A 17,397-nucleotide genomic window follows, 5' to 3' on the forward strand; every position below is an offset into this window, starting at 1 on the left:
GAGTGCTGAGAGAAGTGGCAGTCTGTGTGTGTGAGGAAGGTGGGAGCTGTGTGAGTGCTGAAAGAAGTGGCAGTCGGTGTGTGAGAGCTGTGTGAGTGCTGAGAGAAGTGGCAGTCCGTGTGTGAGAGGAAGGTGGGAGCTGTGTGAGTGCTGAGAGCAGTGGCAGTCGGTGTGTGAGAGGAAGGTGGGAGCTGTGTGAGTGCTAAGAGAAGTGGCAGTCTGTGTGTTAGAGGAAGATGGGAGCTGTGTGAGTGCTGAGAGAAGTGGCAGTCTGTGTGTTAGAGGAAGGTGTGAGCTGTGTGAGTGCTGAGAGAAGTGGCAGTCTGTGTGTTAGAGGAAGGTGGGAGCTGTGTGAGTGCTGAAAGAAGTGGCAGTCGGTGTGTGACAGGAAGGTGGGAGCTGTGTGAGTGCTGAGAGAAGTTTCAGTCTGTGTGTGAGAGGAAGGTGGGAGCTGTGTGAGTACTGAGAGCAGTGGCAGTCGGTGTGTGAGAGGAAGGTGGGAGCTGTGTGAGTGCTCAGAGAAGTGGCAGTTGGTGTGTGAGAGGAAGATCGGAGCTGTGTGAGTGCTGAGAGCAGTGGCAGTCGGTGTGTGAGAGGAAGGTGGGAGCTGTGTGAGTGCTGAGAGAAGTGGCAGTCTGTGTGTTAGAGGAAGGTGGGAGCTGTGTGAGTGCTGAAAGAAGTGGCAGTCGGTGTGTGAGAGCTGTGTGAGTGCTGAGAGAAGTGGCAGTCCGTGTGTGAGAGGAAGGTGGGAGCTGTGTGAGTGCTGAGAGAAGTGGCAGTCTGTGTGTGAGAGGAAGGTGGGAGCTGTGTGAGTGCTGAGGCAGTCGGTGTGTGAGAGGAAGGTGGGAGCTGTGTGAGTGCTGAGAGCAGTGGCAGTCGGTGTGTGAGAGGAAGGTGGGAGCTGTGTGAGTGCTGAGAGAAGTGGCAGTTGGTGTGTGTGAGGAAGGTGGGAGCTGTGTGAATGCTGAGAGCAGTGGCAGTCGGTGTGTGAGGAAGGTGGGAGCTGTGTGAGTGCTGAGAGAAGTGGCAGTGTGTGTGAGAGGAAGGTGGAAGCTGTGTGAGTGCTGAGAGCAGTGGCAGTCGGTGTGTGAGAGGAAGGTGGGAGCTGTGTGAGTGCTGAGAGCAGTGGCAGTCGGTGTGTGAGAGGAAGGTGGGAGTTGTGTGAGTGCTGAGAGAAGTGGCAGTCGGTGTGTGAGAGGAAGGTGGGAGCTGTGTAAGTGCTGAGAGCAGTGGCAGTCGGTGTGTGAGAGGAAGGTGGGAGCTGTGTGAGTGCTGAGAGAAGTGGCAGTCTGTGTGTGAGAGGAAGGTGGGAGCTGTGTGAGTGCTGTAAGAAGTGGCAGTCGGTGTGTGAGAGCTGTGTGAGTGCTGAGAGAAGTGGCAGTCTGTGTGTGAGAGGAAGGTGGGAGCTGTGTGAGTGCTGAGAGCAGTGGCAGTCGGTGTGTGAGAGGAAGGTGGGAGTTGTGTGAGTGCTGAGAGAAGTGGCAGTCCGTGTGTGAGAGGAAGGTGGGAGCTGTGTGAGTGCTGAGAGAAGTTTCAGTCTGTGTGTGAGAGGAAGGTGGGAGCTGTGTGAGTGCTGAGGCAGTCGGTTTGTGAGAGGAAGGTGGGAGCTGTGTGAGTGCTGAGAGCAGTGGCAGTCGGTGTGTGAGAGGAAGGTGGGAGCTGTGTGAGTGCTGAGAGAAGTGGCAGTTGAAGGTGGGAGCTGTGTGAATGCTGAGAGCAGTGGCAGTCGGTGTGTGAGGAAGGTGGGAGCTGTGTGAGTGCTGAGAGAAGTGGCAGTGTGTGTGAGAGGAAGGTGGAAGCTGTGTGAGTGCTGAGAGCAGTGGCAGTCGGTGTGTGAGAGGAAGGTGGGAGCTGTGTGAGTGCTGAGAGCAGTGGCAGTCGGTGTGTGAGAGGAAGGTGGGAGTTGTGTGAGTGCTGAGAGAAGTGGCAGTCGGTGTGTGAGAGGAAGGTGGGAGCTGTGTAAGTGCTGAGAGCAGTGGCAGTCGGTGTGTGAGAGGAAGGTGGGAGCTGTGTGAGTGCTGAGAGAAGTGGCAGTCGGTGTGTGAGAGGAAGGTGGGAGCTGTGTGAGTGCTGAGAGCAGTGGCAGTCGGTGTGTGAGAGGAAGGTGGGAGCTGTGTAAGGGCTGAGAGCAGTGGCAGTCGGTGTGTGAGAGGAAGGTGGGAGCTGTGTGAGTGATGAGAGCAGTGGCAGTCGGTGTGTGAGAGGAAGGTGGGAGCTGTGTGAGTGCTGAGAGAAGTGGCAGTCGGTGTGAGAGAGGAAGGTGGAACTGTGTGAGTGCTGAGAGAAGTGGCAGTCGGTGTGTGTGAGGAAGGTGGGAGCTGTGTGAGTGCTGAGAGAAGTGGCAGTCTGTGTGTGAGAGGAAGGTGGGAGCTGTGTGAGTGCTGAGAGAAGTGGCAGTCGGTGTGTGTGAGGAAGGTGGGAGCTCTGTGAGTGCGGAGAGCAGTGGCAGTCTGTGTGTGAGAGGAAGGTGGGAGCTGTGTGAGTGCTGAGAGCAGTGGCAGTCTGTGTGTGAGAGTAAGACGGGAGCTGTGTGAGTGCTGAGAGCAGTGGCAGTCTGTGTGTGAGAGGAAGGTGGGAGCTGTGTTAGTGCTGAGAGCAGTGGCAGTTAGTCTGTGAGAGGAAGGTGGGAGCTGTGTTAGTGCTGAGAGCAGTGGCAGTTAGTCTGTGAGAGGAAGGTGGGAGCTGTGTGAGTGCTGAGAGCAGTTGCAGTCGGTGTGTGTGAGGAAGGTGGGAGCTGTGTGAGTGCTGAGAGAAGTGGAAGTCTGTGTGTTAGAGGAAGGTGGGAGCTGTGTGAGTGCTGAAAGAAGTGGCAGTCGGTGTGTGTGAGGAAGGTGGGAGCTGTGTGAGTGCTGAGAGAAGTGGCAGTCCGTGTGTGAGAGGAAGGTGGGAGCTGTGTGAGTGCTGAGAGAAGTGGCAGTCTGTGTGTGTGAGGAAGGTGGGAGCTGTGTGAGTGCTGAAAGAAGTGGCAGTCGGTGTGTGAGAGCTGTGTGAGTGCTGAGAGAAGTGGCAGTCCGTGTGTGAGAGGAAGGTGGGAGCTGTGTGAGTGCTGAGAGCAGTGGCAGTCGGTGTGTGAGAGGAAGGTGGGAGCTGTGTGAGTGCTAAGAGAAGTGGCAGTCTGTGTGTTAGAGGAAGATGGGAGCTGTGTGAGTGCTGAGAGAAGTGGCAGTCTGTGTGTTAGAGGAAGGTGTGAGCTGTGTGAGTGCTGAGAGAAGTGGCAGTCTGTGTGTTAGAGGAAGGTGGGAGCTGTGTGAGTGCTGAAAGAAGTGGCAGTCGGTGTGTGACAGGAAGGTGGGAGCTGTGTGAGTGCTGAGAGAAGTTTCAGTCTGTGTGTGAGAGGAAGGTGGGAGCTGTGTGAGTACTGAGAGCAGTGGCAGTCGGTGTGTGAGAGGAAGGTGGGAGCTGTGTGAGTGCTCAGAGAAGTGGCAGTTGGTGTGTGAGAGGAAGATGGGAGCTGTGTGAGTGCTGAGAGCAGTGGCAGTCGGTGTGTGAGAGGAAGGTGGGAGCTGTGTGAGTGCTGAGAGAAGTGGCAGTCTGTGTGTTAGAGGAAGGTGGGAGCTGTGTGAGTGCTGAAAGAAGTGGCAGTCGGTGTGTGAGAGCTGTGTGAGTGCTGAGAGAAGTGGCAGTCCGTGTGTGAGAGGAAGGTGGGAGCTGTGTGAGTGCTGAGAGAAGTGGCAGTCTGTGTGTGAGAGGAAGGTGGGAGCTGTGTGAGTGCTGAGGCAGTCGGTGTGTGAGAGGAAGGTGGGAGCTGTGTGAATGCTGAGAGCAGTGGCAGTCGGTGTGTGAGGAAGGTGGGAGCTGTGTGAGTGCTGAGAGAAGTGGCAGTGTGTGTGAGAGGAAGGTGGAAGCTGTGTGAGTGCTGAGAGCAGTGGCAGTCGGTGTGTGAGAGGAAGGTGGGAGCTGTGTGAGTGCTGAGAGCAGTGGCAGTCGGTGTGTGAGAGGAAGGTGGGAGTTGTGTGAGTGCTGAGAGAAGTGGCAGTCGGTGTGTGAGAGGAAGGTGGGAGCTGTGTGAGTGCTGAGAGAAGTGGCAGTCGGTGTGTGAGAGGAAGGTGGTAGCTGTGTGAGTGCTGAAAGAAGTGGCAGTCGGTGTGTGAGAGGAAGGTGGGAGCTGTGTGAGTGCTGAAAGAAGTGGCAGTCGGTGTGTGAGAGCTGTGTGAGTGCTGAGAGAAGTGGCAGTCTGTGTGTGAGAGGAAGGTGGGAGCTGTGTGAGTGCTGAGAGCAGTGGCAGTCGGTGTGTGAGAGGAAGGTGGGAGTTGTGTGAGTGCTGAGAGAAGTGGCAGTCCGTGTGTGAGAGGAAGGTGGGAGCTGTGTGAGTGCTGAGAGAAGTTTCAGTCTGTGTGTGAGAGGAAGGTGGGAGCTGTGTGAGTGCTGAGGCAGTCGGTTTGTGAGAGGAAGGTGGGAGCTGTGTGAGTGCTGAGAGCAGTGGCAGTCGGTGTGTGAGAGGAAGGTGGGAGCTGTGTGAGTGCTGAGAGAAGTGGCAGTTGAAGGTGGGAGCTGTGTGAATGCTGAGAGCAGTGGCAGTCGGTGTGTGAGGAAGGTGGGAGCTGTGTGAGTGCTGAGAGAAGTGGCAGTGTGTGTGAGAGGAAGGTGGAAGCTGTGTGAGTGCTGAGAGCAGTGGCAGTCGGTGTGTGAGAGGAAGGTGGGAGCTGTGTGAGTGCTGAGAGCAGTGGCAGTCGGTGTGTGAGAGGAAGGTGGGAGTTGTGTGAGTGCTGAGAGAAGTGGCAGTCGGTGTGTGAGAGGAAGGTGGGAGCTGTGTAAGTGCTGAGAGCAGTGGCAGTCGGTGTGTGAGAGGAAGGTGGGAGCTGTGTGAGTGCTGAGAGAAGTGGCAGTCGGTGTGTGAGAGGAAGGTGGGAGCTGTGTGAGTGCTGAGAGCAGTGGCAGTCGGTGTGTGAGAGGAAGGTGGGAGCTGTGTGAGTGATGAGAGAAGTGGCAGTTGGTGTGTGTGAGGAAGGTGGGAGCTGTGTGAATGCTGAGAGCAGTGGCAGTCGGTGTGTGAGGAAGGTGGGAGCTGTGTGAGTGCTGAGAGAAATGGCAGTCCGTGTGTGAGAGGAAGGTGGGAGCTGTGTGAGTGCTGAGAGAAGTGGCAGTCTGTGTGTGAGAGGAAGGTGGGAGCTGTGTGAGTGCTGAGAGCAGTGGCAGTCGGTGTGTGAGAGGAAGGTGGGAGTTGTGTGAGTGCTGAGAGAAGTGGCAGTCCGTGTGTGAGAGGAAGGTGGGAGCTGTGTGAGTGCTGAGAGAAGTTTCAGTCTGTGTGTGAGAGGAAGGTGGGAGCTGTGTGAGTGCTGAGGCAGTCGGTGTGTGAGAGGAAGGTGGGAGCTGTGTGAGTGCTGAGAGCAGTGGCAGTCGGTGTGTGAGAGGAAGGTGGGAGCTGTGTGAGTGCTGAGAGAAGTGGCAGTTGGTGTGTGTGAGGAAGGTGGGAGCTGTGTGAATGCTGAGAGCAGTGGCAGTCGGTGTGTGAGGAAGGTGGGAGCTGTGTGAGTGCTGAGAGAAGTGGCAGTGTGTGTGAGAGGAAGGTGGAAGCTGTGTGAGTGCTGAGAGCAGTGGCAGTCTGTGTGTGAGAGGAAGGTGGGAGCTGTGTGAGTGCTGAGAGCAGTGGCAGTCGGTGTGTGAGAGGAAGGTGGGAGTTGTGTGAGTGCTGAGAGCAGTGGCAGTCGGTGTGTGAGAGGAAGGTGGGAGCTGTGTGAGTGCTGAGAGAAGTGGCAGTCAGTGTGTGAGAGGAAGGTGGGAGCTGTGTGAGTGCTGAGAGCAGTGGCAGTCGGTGTGTGAGAGGAAGGTGGGAGCTGTGTGAGTGCTGAGAGAAGTGGCAGTCGGTGTGTGAGAGGAAGGTGGGAGCTGTGTGAGTGCTGAGAGCAGTGGCAGTCGGTGTGTGAGAGGAAGGTGGGAGCTGTGTAAGGGCTGAGAGCAGTGGCAGTCGGTGTGTGAGAGGAAGGTGGGAGCTGTGTGAGTGATGAGAGCAGTGGCAGTCGGTGTGTGAGAGGAAGGTGGGAGCTGTGTGAGTGCTGAGAGAAGTGGCAGTCGGTGTGAGAGACGAAGGTGGAACTGTGTGAGTGCTGAGAGAAGTGGCAGTCGGTGTGTGTGAGGAAGGTGGGAGCTGTGTGAGTGCTGAGAGAAGTGGCAGTCTGTGTGTGAGAGGAAGGTGGGAGCTGTGTGAGTGCTGAGAGAAGTGGCAGTCGGTGTGTGTGAGGAAGGTGGGAGCTCTGTGAGTGCGGAGAGCAGTGGCAGTCTGTGTGTGAGAGGAAGGTGGGAGCTGTGTGAGTGCTGAGAGCAGTGGCAGTCTGTGTGTGAGAGGAAGACGGGAGCTGTGTGAGTGCTGAGAGCAGTGGCAGTCTGTGTGTGAGAGGAAGGTGGGAGCTGTGTTAGTGCTGAGAGCAGTGGCAGTTAGTCTGTGAGAGGAAGGTGGGAGCTGTGTTAGTGCTGAGAGCAGTGGCAGTTAGTCTGTGAGAGGAAGGTGGGAGCTGTGTGAGTGCTGAGAGCAGTTGCAGTCGGTGTGTGTGAGGAAGGTGGGAGCTGTGTGAGTGCTGAGAGAAGTGGAAGTCTGTGTGTTAGAGGAAGGTGGGAGCTGTGTGAGTGCTGAAAGAAGTGGCAGTCGGTGTGTGTGAGGAAGGTGGGAGCTGTGTGAGTGCTGAGAGAAGTGGCAGTCCGTGTGTGAGAGGAAGGTGGGAGCTGTGTGAGTGCTGAGAGAAGTGGCAGTCTGTGTGTGTGAGGAAGGTGGGAGCTGTGTGAGTGCTGAAAGAAGTGGCAGTCGGTGTGTGAGAGCTGTGTGAGTGCTGAGAGAAGTGGCAGTCCGTGTGTGAGAGGAAGGTGGGAGCTGTGTGAGTGCTGAGAGCAGTGGCAGTCGGTGTGTGAGAGGAAGGTGGGAGCTGTGTGAGTGCTAAGAGAAGTGGCAGTCTGTGTGTTAGAGGAAGATGGGAGCTGTGTGAGTGCTGAGAGAAGTGGCAGTCTGTGTGTTAGAGGAAGGTGTGAGCTGTGTGAGTGCTGAGAGAAGTGGCAGTCTGTGTGTTAGAGGAAGGTGGGAGCTGTGTGAGTGCTGAAAGAAGTGGCAGTCGGTGTGTGACAGGAAGGTGGGAGCTGTGTGAGTGCTGAGAGAAGTTTCAGTCTGTGTGTGAGAGGAAGGTGGGAGCTGTGTGAGTGCTGAGGCAGTCGGTGTGTGAGAGGAAGGTGGGAGCTGTGTGAATGCTGAGAGCAGTGGCAGTCGGTGTGTGAGGAAGGTGGGAGCTGTGTGAGTGCTGAGAGAAGTGGCAGTGTGTGTGAGAGGAAGGTGGAAGCTGTGTGAGTGCTGAGAGCAGTGGCAGTCGGTGTGTGAGAGGAAGGTGGGAGCTGTGTGAGTGCTGAGAGCAGAGGCAGTCGGTGTGTGAGAGGAAGGTGGGAGTTGTGTGAGTGCTGAGAGAAGTGGCAGTCGGTGTGTGAGAGGAAGGTGGGAGCTGTGTGAGTGCTGAGAGAAGTGGCAGTCGGTGTGTGAGAGGAAGGTGGTAGCTGTGTGAGTGCTGAAAGAAGTGGCAGTCGGTGTGTGAGAGGAAGGTGGGAGCTGTGTGAGTGCTGAAAGAAGTGGCAGTCGGTGTGTGAGAGCTGTGTGAGTGCTGAGAGAAGTGGCAGTCTGTGTGTGAGAGGAAGGTGGGAGCTGTGTGAGTGCTGAGAGCAGTGGCAGTCGGTGTGTGAGAGGAAGGTGGGAGTTGTGTGAGTGCTGAGAGAAGTGGCAGTCCGTGTGTGAGAGGAAGGTGGGAGCTGTGTGAGTGCTGAGAGAAGTTTCAGTCTGTGTGTGAGAGGAAGGTGGGAGCTGTGTGAGTGCTGAGGCAGTCGGTTTGTGAGAGGAAGGTGGGAGCTGTGTGAGTGCTGAGAGCAGTGGCAGTCGGTGTGTGAGAGGAAGGTGGGAGCTGTGTGAGTGCTGAGAGAAGTGGCAGTTGAAGGTGGGAGCTGTGTGAATGCTGAGAGCAGTGGCAGTCGGTGTGTGAGGAAGGTGGGAGCTGTGTGAGTGCTGAGAGAAGTGGCAGTGTGTGTGAGAGGAAGGTGGAAGCTGTGTGAGTGCTGAGAGCAGTGGCAGTCGGTGTGTGAGAGGAAGGTGGGAGCTGTGTGAGTGCTGAGAGCAGTGGCAGTTGGTGTGTGAGAGGAAGGTGGGAGTTGTGTGAGTGCTGAGAGAAGTGGCAGTCGGTGTGTGAGAGGAAGGTGGGAGCTGTGTAAGTGCTGAGAGCAGTGGCAGTCGGTGTGTGAGAGGAAGGTGGGAGCTGTGTGAGTGCTGAGAGAAGTGGCAGTCGGTGTGTGAGAGGAAGGTGGGAGCTGTGTGAGTGCTGAGAGCAGTGGCAGTCGGTGTGTGAGAGGAAGGTGGGAGCTGTGTAAGGGCTGAGAGCAGTGGCAGTCGGTGTGTGAGAGGAAGGTGGGAGCTGTGTGAGTGATGAGAGCAGTGGCAGTCGGTGTGTGAGAGGAAGGTGGGAGCTGTGTGAGTGCTGAGGCAGTCGGTGTGTGAGAGGAAGGTGGGAGCTGTGTGAGTGCTGAGAGCAGTGGCAGTCAGTGTGTGAGAGGAAGGTGGGAGCTGTGTGAGTGCTGAGAGAAGTGGCAGTTGGTGTGTGTGAGGAAGGTGGGAGCTGTGTGAATGCTGAGAGCAGTGGCAGTCGGTGTGTGAGGAAGGTGGGAGCTGTGTGAGTGCTGAGAGAAATGGCAGTCCGTGTGTGAGAGGAAGGTGGGAGCTGTGTGAGTGCTGAGAGAAGTGGCAGTCTGTGTGTGAGAGGAAGGTGGGAGCTGTGTGAGTGCTGAGAGCAGTGGCAGTCGGTGTGTGAGAGGAAGGTGGGAGTTGTGTGAGTGCTGAGAGAAGTGGCAGTCCGTGTGTGAGAGGAAGGTGGGAGCTGTGTGAGTGCTGAGAGAAGTTTCAGTCTGTGTGTGAGAGGAAGGTGGGAGCTGTGTGAGTGCTGAGGCAGTCGGTGTGTGAGAGGAAGGTGGGAGCTGTGTGAGTGCTGAGAGCAGTGGCAGTCGGTGTGTGAGAGGAAGGTGGGAGCTGTGTGAGTGCTGAGAGAAGTGGCAGTTGGTGTGTGTGAGGAAGGTGGGAGCTGTGTGAATGCTGAGAGCAGTGGCAGTCGGTGTGTGAGGAAGGTGGGAGCTGTGTGAGTGCTGAGAGAAGTGGCAGTGTGTGTGAGAGGAAGGTGGAAGCTGTGTGAGTGCTGAGAGCAGTGGCAGTCTGTGTGTGAGAGGAAGGTGGGAGCTGTGTGAGTGCTGAGAGCAGTGGCAGTCGGTGTGTGAGAGGAAGGTGGGAGTTGTGTGAGTGCTGAGAGCAGTGGCAGTCGGTGTGTGAGAGGAAGGTGGGAGCTGTGTGAGTGCTGAGAGAAGTGGCAGTCGGTGTGTGAGAGGAAGGTGGGAGCTGTGTGAGTGCTGAGAGAAGTGGCAGTCAGTGTGTGAGAGGAAGGTGGGAGCTGTGTGAGTGCTGAGAGCAGTGGCAGTCGGTGTGTGAGAGGAAGGTGGGAGCTGTGTAAGGGCTGAGAGCAGTGGCAGTCGGTGCGTGAGAGGAAGGTGGGAGCTGTGTGAGTGCTGAGAGAAGTGGCAGTCGGTGTGTGAGAGGAAGGTGGGAGCTGTGTGAGTGCTGAGAGAAGTGGCAGTCGGTGTGTGAGAGGAAGGTGGGAGCTGTGTGAGTGCTGAGAGCAGTGGCAGTCGGTGTGTGAGAGGAAGGTGGGAGCTGTGTAAGGGCTGAGAGCAGTGGCAGTCGGTGTGTGAGAGGAAGGTGGGAGCTGTGTGAGTGTTGAGAGCAGTGGCAGTCCGTGTGTGAGAGGAAGGTGGGAGCTGTGTGAGTGCTGAGAGAAGTTTCAGTCTGTGTGTGAGAGGAAGGTGGGAGCTGTGTGAGTGCTGAGAGCAGTGGCAGTCGGTGTGTGAGAGGAAGGTGGGAGCTGTGTAAGGGCTGAGAGCAGTGGCAGTCGGTGTGTGAGAGGAAGGTGGGAGCTGTGTGAGTGCTGAGAGCAGTGGCAGTCGGTGTGTGAGGAAGGTGGGAGCTGTGTGAGTGCTGAGAGAAGTGGCAGTGTGTGTGAGAGGAAGGTGGAAGCTGTGTGAGTGCTGAGAGCAGTGGCAGTCTGTGTGTGAGAGGAAGGTGGGAGCTGTGTGAGTGCTGAGAGCAGTGGCAGTCGGTGTGTGAGAGGAAGGTGGGAGTTGTGTGAGTGCTGAGAGAAGTGGCAGTCGGTGTGTGAGAGGAAGGTGGGAGCTGTGTAAGTGCTGAGAGCAGTGGCAGTCGGTGTGTGAGAGGAAGGTGGGAGCTGTGTGAGTGCTGAGAGAAGTGGCAGTCGGTGTGTGAGAGGAAGGTGGGAGCTGTGTGAGTGCTGAGAGAAGTGGCAGTCAGTGTGTGAGAGGAAGGTGGGAGCTGTGTGAGTGCTGAGAGCAGTGGCAGTCGGTGTGTGAGAGGAAGGTGGGAGCTGTGTAAGGGCTGAGAGCAGTGGCAGTCGGTGCGTGAGAGGAAGGTGGGAGCTGTGTGAGTGCTGAGAGAAGTGGCAGTCGGTGTGTGAGAGGAAGGTGGGAGCTGTGTGAGTGCTGAGAGAAGTGGCAGTCGGTGTGTGAGAGGAAGGTGGGAGCTGTGTGAGTGCTGAGAGCAGTGGCAGTCGGTGTGTGAGAGGAAGGTGGGAGCTGTGTAAGGGCTGAGAGCAGTGGCAGTCGGTGTGTGAGAGGAAGGTGGGAGCTGTGTGAGTGCTGAGAGCAGTGGCAGTCGGTGTGTGAGAGGAAGGTGGGAGCTGTGTGAGTCCTGAGGCAGTCGGTTTGTGAGAGGAAGGTGGGAGCTGTGTGAGTGCTGAGAGCAGTGGCAGTCGGTGTGTGAGAGGAAGGTGGGAGCTGTGTGAGTGCTGAGAGAAGTGGCAGTTGGTGTGTGTGAGGAAGGTGGGAGCTGTGTGAATGCTGAGAGCAGTGGCAGTCGGTGTGTGAGGAAGGTGGGAGCTGTGTGAGTGCTGAGAGAAGTGGCAGTGTGTGTGAGAGGAAGGTGGAAGCTGTGTGAGTGCTGAGAGCAGTGGCAGTCGGCGTGTGAGAGGAAGGTGGGAGCTGTGTGAGTGCTGAGAGCAGTGGCAGTCGGTGTGTGAGAGGAAGGTGGGAGTTGTGTGAGTGCTGAGAGAAGTGGCAGTCGGTGTGTGAGAGGAAGGTGGGAGCTGTGTGAGTGCTGAGAGAAGTTTCAGTCTGTGTGTGAGAGGAAGGTGGGAGCTGTGTGAGTGCTGAGGCAGTCGGTGTGTGAGAGGAAGGTGGGAGCTGTGTGAGTGCTGAGAGCAGTGGCAGTCGGTGTGTGAGAGGAAGGTGGGAGCTGTGTGAGTGCTGAGAGAAGTGGCAGTTGGTGTGTGTGAGGAAGGTGGGAGCTGTGTGAATGCTGAGAGCAGTGGCAGTCGGTGTGTGAGGAAGGTGGGAGCTGTGTGAGTGCTGAGAGAAGTGGCAGTGTGTGTGAGAGGAAGGTGGAAGCTGTGTGAGTGCTGAGAGCAGTGGCAGTCGGTGTGTGAGAGGAAGGTGGGAGCTGTGTGAGTGCTGAGAGCAGTGGCAGTCGGTGTGTGAGAGGAAGGTGGGAGTTGTGTGAGTGCTGAGAGAAGTGGCAGTCGGTGTGTGAGAGGAAGGTGGGAGCTGTGTGAGTGCTGAGAGAAGTGGCAGTCGGTGTGTGAGAGGAAGGTGGGAGCTGTGTGAGTGCTGAGAGAAGTGGCAGTCAGTGTGTGAGAGGAAGGTGGGAGCTGTGTGAGTGCTGAGAGCAGTGGCAGTCGGTGTGTGAGAGGAAGGTGGGAGCTGTGTAAGGGCTGAGAGCAGTGGCAGTCGGTGCGTGAGAGGAAGGTTGGAGCTGTGTGAGTGCTGAGAGAAGTGGCAGTCGGTGTGTGAGAGGAAGGTGGGAGCTGTGTGAGTGCTGAGAGAAGTGGCAGTCGGTGTGTGAGAGGAAGGTGGGAGCTGTGTGAGTGCTGAGAGCAGTGGCAGTCGGTGTGTGAGAGGAAGGTGGGAGCTGTGTAAGGGCTGAGAGCAGTGGCAGTCGGTGTGTGAGAGGAAGGTGGGAGCTGTGTGAGTGCTGAGAGCAGTGGCAGTCGGTGTGTGTGAGGAAGGTGGGAGCAGTGTAAGAGCTTCTCAACTTGGATGACTGCTGGATGCTGAGAATACCCCTCACTCATCGGAAGAAAGACACCCTCTAGCGGTGGGAACCTCTCTACTCACCGGGGTAACCGCTACACAGGTTAATTCATTTGTTTGTTTTCTTTGTTCCAGTTACCTGAAAGCATCAGAAAAGCTCTAAGAACACGGACCTTAAATGTATGGGAGATAAAGCCGGACCAGGTAAGGATTTGGGGAATAGGTACACTGGCTGTTACCAAAGTGGAGTAAAGTCATTATTTAAGGAACACTATAGGGTCAGGAACACAAACCTGTATTACATCGAACACAAACATGTATTCCTGACCCTATAATATTAAAACCACCACCTAGCTCTCCCCCCCCCCCCCTCCCCCCTCCCCCCTCCCCCCTTCCCCCTTCCCTTGAATCAATGCTTCTCTATGAGGAAAGTTTGGTGAGAGAGAATGTCACTGCCCCAGGAAGCACCTCTAGTAGCAATCAGGGGAGTGCCCCTAGGCTGTAATGTAAACAAACACAAAAAAAAGAGTTCCTGTGCACTAGCCCAAATCCCTAGGTATATTTAAATAAATTGAGATTATTTAGTAACTCCAATGACTATTAGATGTAAGCCCACCTGCCACGTCAAGGTTAAGATAGGAAAGGCAGTGTTTACATTGCTCCCTAGTGATACCTCTAGTGACAGTCACTCACACAGCCAGTAGAGGTGCATCCTAGGACAGTGCTGCACAGTGTGACTGCATGCAGAGGGTGGAGACGCTGAATGTCAGACACTGAACTTTGCTCATAGAGATGCATTGAGTCAAGCCCCCAGAAGCAGATCTCGGCGGAGGTAAGTATACTGTGGCTCCTGGGGCTCAAAGCCGTTACAATATTCCATACTGCTGCAACGGTTTTAAAGCCCATTAAATTGCCGACAGCATGGAATGCTGTGACAGCGTTTTGGGGATAAGCAGTATACTATACATTAAGCTGTATACCGTACATTAAAGGACCACTCTAGTGCCAGGAAAACATACTCGTTTTCCTGGCACTATAGTGCCCTAAGGGTGCCCCCACCCTCAGGGTTCCCCTCCCGCCCGGCTCTGGAAAGGGGAAAAGGGGTAAAACTTACCTTTTTCCAGCGCTGGGCGGGGAGATCTCTACCTCCGATCCTCCTCCGTTCCGCCCCGTCGGCTGAATGCGCACGCGCGGCAAGAGCTGCGCGCGCATTCAGCCGGTCGCATAGGAAAGCATTTACAATGCTTTCCTATGGACGCTTGTGTGCTCTCACTGTGATTTTCACAGTGAGAATCACGCAAGCGCCTCTAGCGGCTGTCAATGAGACAGCCACTAGAGGATTTGGGGGAAGGCTTAACCCATTAATAAACATAGCAGTTTCTCTGAAACTGCTATGTTTATAAAAAAATGGGTTAACCCTAGCTGGACCTGGCACACAGACCACTTCATTAAGCTGAAGTGGTCTGGGTGCCTAGAGTGGTCCTTTAAGCTGTATATTATACATTAAGCTGTATGCCGTACATTAAGCTGTATGCCGTATGTAATGAAACCTGTGGCGAAACCGACCTCGCCACGTGTCCTTGGAGGGGGCTGCTTGCCCGCCTCTTGCCTTTGGACTATGGACCCGACTTTATGTGAATGTGTTAACCCAGATAGCTATGCCATGGAGCCCATTCGCGTAGTTAAAGACTTCGGCTCCATGGCAATTGAACTGTGTGAATAGGATCTGAGTGCTATTTGGTAGTTTTGTGCGCTCAGATCCCAGCTATCTGGGGATATGTGACATGTCTGTGTTTTATGTATAAAATGTGATTTTGTGTATTTTATAGTATTTTAATGCTTTGTGCTCACCATGTGCATAATGGAGTCTTGTCTCTGTCCTGGGAGATAATTGAATTACTTCTCAATTATCTCCAGGATAGAAGACTCTGAAACCGGTCTGGGCCAGATAGCCATGTGCCAGCCAGGGCCCAAAAGATATTTTACTAACTTTTGAACCCCTGGTCTGATTCATGCCATTTTTTAATATGTTCCCATGAATGGATTGATTGTGAATATGTAATTTTTATGTGAATGTGATGTATGGTTTTAGAGTTATGAAAGTTGGGTAAAAAGTATGTTTTAAAATGCATGTATAATTAGATTACCTCCCAGGCTAAGGGGAGGGAATCTGTGGGATGTAACTATTGTGTGATTGGTGTATTGTAAATCCCTCCCTTGCATGGGAGAATCCATTATAAGACAGTGTGTGAATAAATCTGGAGTTCCTGCTTTAACTCTTGGTTCGTGGGTATAAACGGATGAAAATACCAAATAAAATGGCTGTTGCTTGCCTTCATGTGAATCCTCTTGTTTGGATGAGTCTTTCTACCGAACGGTACGAAGCTATGGAAGTCTAGAGGTCTCAGCGGTGTTTGCTTAGTCGACTGTCCGATTTGGGTTCCAGACACTCGATGACCAAACACCGCTGTTCGGGAGTTAAGATGGCCACTGCCACGTGTTCGTATCCCGAATGGCGGCCACCCATAGAACAAAGTACCGATTGCCAATTAGGGGTTTGCAACATTGTTGCGAATGGTAATGAGAGGCACACTTATCCCTGGGGTGGTCTGATTGTTCGGTAGTTTCCCTTGTATAGTAAACGGAGTGATTTTACCGAACAATCAGCCGAATGCTGCATACAATGTGAATACATGGAATAGCAATACACGAAAGCATATTAAAATACACAAATTTTGAGGACAGCCTTAATGCAATCTGCTACACTCTAGCTGTTTGAGAAACAAAGATCCAGCGTTCGTATGTTGGGACCGGTGTTCGGGAAGTCAAGTGTCAGATTTTAGTTCCAGACACGTGGCGTTCGGCAATACAAACAGCAGCAGCACAGGTAGAGGGTTTAATTGAAGCATGCTTTTGAAGTTAACGAGCCAGGGGGTGGTCTCTGATCAGTAGTTACATCTACCGAATGAAAAGGGGAGAAATAACGAACACAAAGAGGGATTTCTTCTACATTAAGCTGTATATTATATATTAAGCTGTATACCGTACATTAAGCTGTATACCATACATTAATCTGCATATTATACATTAAGCTGTATATTATATATTAAGCTGTATACCGTACATTAAGCTGTATACCATACATTAATCTGTATATTATACATTAAGCTGTATATTATATATTAAGCTGTATACCGTACATTAAGCTGTATGCCGTACATTAAGCTGTATATGGTCAGGTCCCCTACCCCTGCGCCGCTCGCAGCGACCTTGCTTACCTCATCACAGCGAGCGGCGTCATATGGTCTCTATCTCCAGGCAGGCAGTGTGTCTGAAGCTGCACGCTCCAGAGCAGCTCCTTATATGTGTGCTGCACCCGGTCATGTGACCCAGCACACAGTGATGACCTAAGAGACCCCAAAGTAGAGAAGAAACTCCTCCCACGTGTTGTGGTTAACACTAATTGGAGATTAGCCAATCAGACACACCCTGTGTGTATATAAGCTAACCCCTCCTTTTTCCTCAGTGCCCTGTTGTGGTCTTGGTTTACCATTGAGCGTTGCACTTGTTATTTGGATTTCCTGGTTACTGATATTTGGCTTTGTCTCTCGTTATTCCATCTCTGTTTCCCTTGACCTCGGCTCGTGTTTTGACTATCCCTTTTTGCATAACCCGACCATTCTAAGGATCGGTATTGCAATTCTCTCTACTCTGTCCTGTCTGCGTGTTAGGGTTCCCTAGTGAACGTTACATGTATTATACATTAAGCTGAATGCCATACATTAAGCTGTAGTTGTTCTGGTGACCATAGTGTCCATTTAAGTCCATCAAGTTTAACCTATTCTGCTGTTAATCCAAAAAAAAGGGGAAAACAAAACTGACCATTGTAGCCATTTCCAATTATGCCACAAAAAGGGTAACAATGTTTTGTTCAAATCGATAGATGTTTGATACAATGTTTTCTTTTATTGATACGTTGTAACCCATGTTTAATACAATCGATAGATGTTTGATACGTTTCCTTTAATTAATATAGGAGATATATGTTTGATAAAATATTTCCTTTAATCAATAGATGTTGACTTACCTGGAACACATGTTCTATGAACTGGACTTAGTGACACAATTCAAGATGGAGCCCGAGATCCTAAAATATTTCTTGGTGAGTAAAGGAGGTGTTACGGTTGCCTCTAGGCTGGCTGGAAGTTGGACCGTAGAAAGGATACTCCTAGCGCTCACCAAAGGACCATCAGCACCGTAGACACCATAACTACTGCGTAGCCACCATAAGTACTGCAGACTCCACGAACCACCGCTGCTGGGCTGGTATCTCGCCGTCTGCTCTGCGCCCTGGACCTACGACCAGGCTCCAGGTTCCAGTAGGTGAACCTCTTCCTTCTGTAGAGCGAAGCAGGATCAGGAACAAGAGCTCTTACAAGAGCTCAGTAGCTAAGGGAGTATGAAGAGCATAGCAATCCATGTAGTGATTATAGCTGTCCCCTACAAACATGAGTCAAGGCTGCAAGTTAGAGGGTCAAGTCATTCTGTTTTATTGGCACGAAAAGAACCTTCTTTTATGCAGGATCCCCTTAGATAGGACGACCCACAGGGTGTTACAAAAGAACCAATCACATCCGTACATTACATAAAACACTCCCAGTAATTACACACAAAATCCTCCCCTCTGCCTGTGATATAATTATGTTACACAAGGGATTAACATAATTATCACAGACAGTAAAAATACAGTTTTTACCCATACCCTGTAACTTTAAAACCATACATCCAATCTTCATACAAATTACATATTTAGAATCAGCAACCTTTAAATATATACATAACCAAAAATCTATCCAGTGGATAAAAAGATAGACGGAAGTCCTTTATGACCGACCGCAAGCACATTTTCCTGCCCAAAACAGTTCCATAGATTTGGGCTGTGCAGCCGGTCAATTTTATGCAGAAAAACTACTAAGTCCCATTCGAATGGGCGTTCGAATCTTCAAACGGGACTTAGTCTCTGCAGCTGAAAGTTCAGTATGGGAGCAGGTAAGGGTCAGCGGTGTTCATGGAAATGTGTAGCCGATTTTAGTTCCATGACACACACCGCTGACCTCGTTCGAATGAACAAAGATGGCCGCCGCGTGTTTGTTTGCACGAACAGCGGCCACCCAGCGCTTGGCAATTAACCTACAGTAACCTCACAGCCTGGGAGGTAAATTGCCTGCACACTTCCACTTCTGGGTGGTCCGCCTGTGTGGTATTTGGTTCAGTAAGACCCATTTACTGAACCAAGTGGGAAAAAGCCAGGGACAAGTTATTTTACAGGTCTGGGGACACCGTCTTAAAGGGGCATTGTTCACC

General features: G+C 53.0%; 1 protein-coding gene across 4 annotated transcripts in view; it reads left to right on the forward strand.

The window, feature by feature from the left end:
* Positions 1 to 17,397, forward strand: part of LOC134601104 (high affinity cGMP-specific 3',5'-cyclic phosphodiesterase 9A-like) — a 99,608-nt gene that overhangs the window by 26,681 nt on the left and 55,530 nt on the right. For 3 of the 4 annotated variants that reach the window (XM_063445538.1, XM_063445557.1, XM_063445544.1), the window contains exons 3-4: positions 12,169 to 12,237; positions 16,109 to 16,195. In XM_063445538.1, coding sequence (XP_063301608.1) covers positions 12,169 to 12,237; positions 16,109 to 16,195 — 156 coding nt within the window. The remainder of the gene's footprint in view (positions 1 to 12,168; positions 12,238 to 16,108; positions 16,196 to 17,397) is intronic. The other variant, XM_063445550.1, reaches the window with a different exon arrangement.

This window comes from Pelobates fuscus, chromosome 1 (assembly GCF_036172605.1).
Source record: "Pelobates fuscus isolate aPelFus1 chromosome 1, aPelFus1.pri, whole genome shotgun sequence".
NCBI lineage: Eukaryota > Metazoa > Chordata > Amphibia > Anura > Pelobatidae > Pelobates > Pelobates fuscus.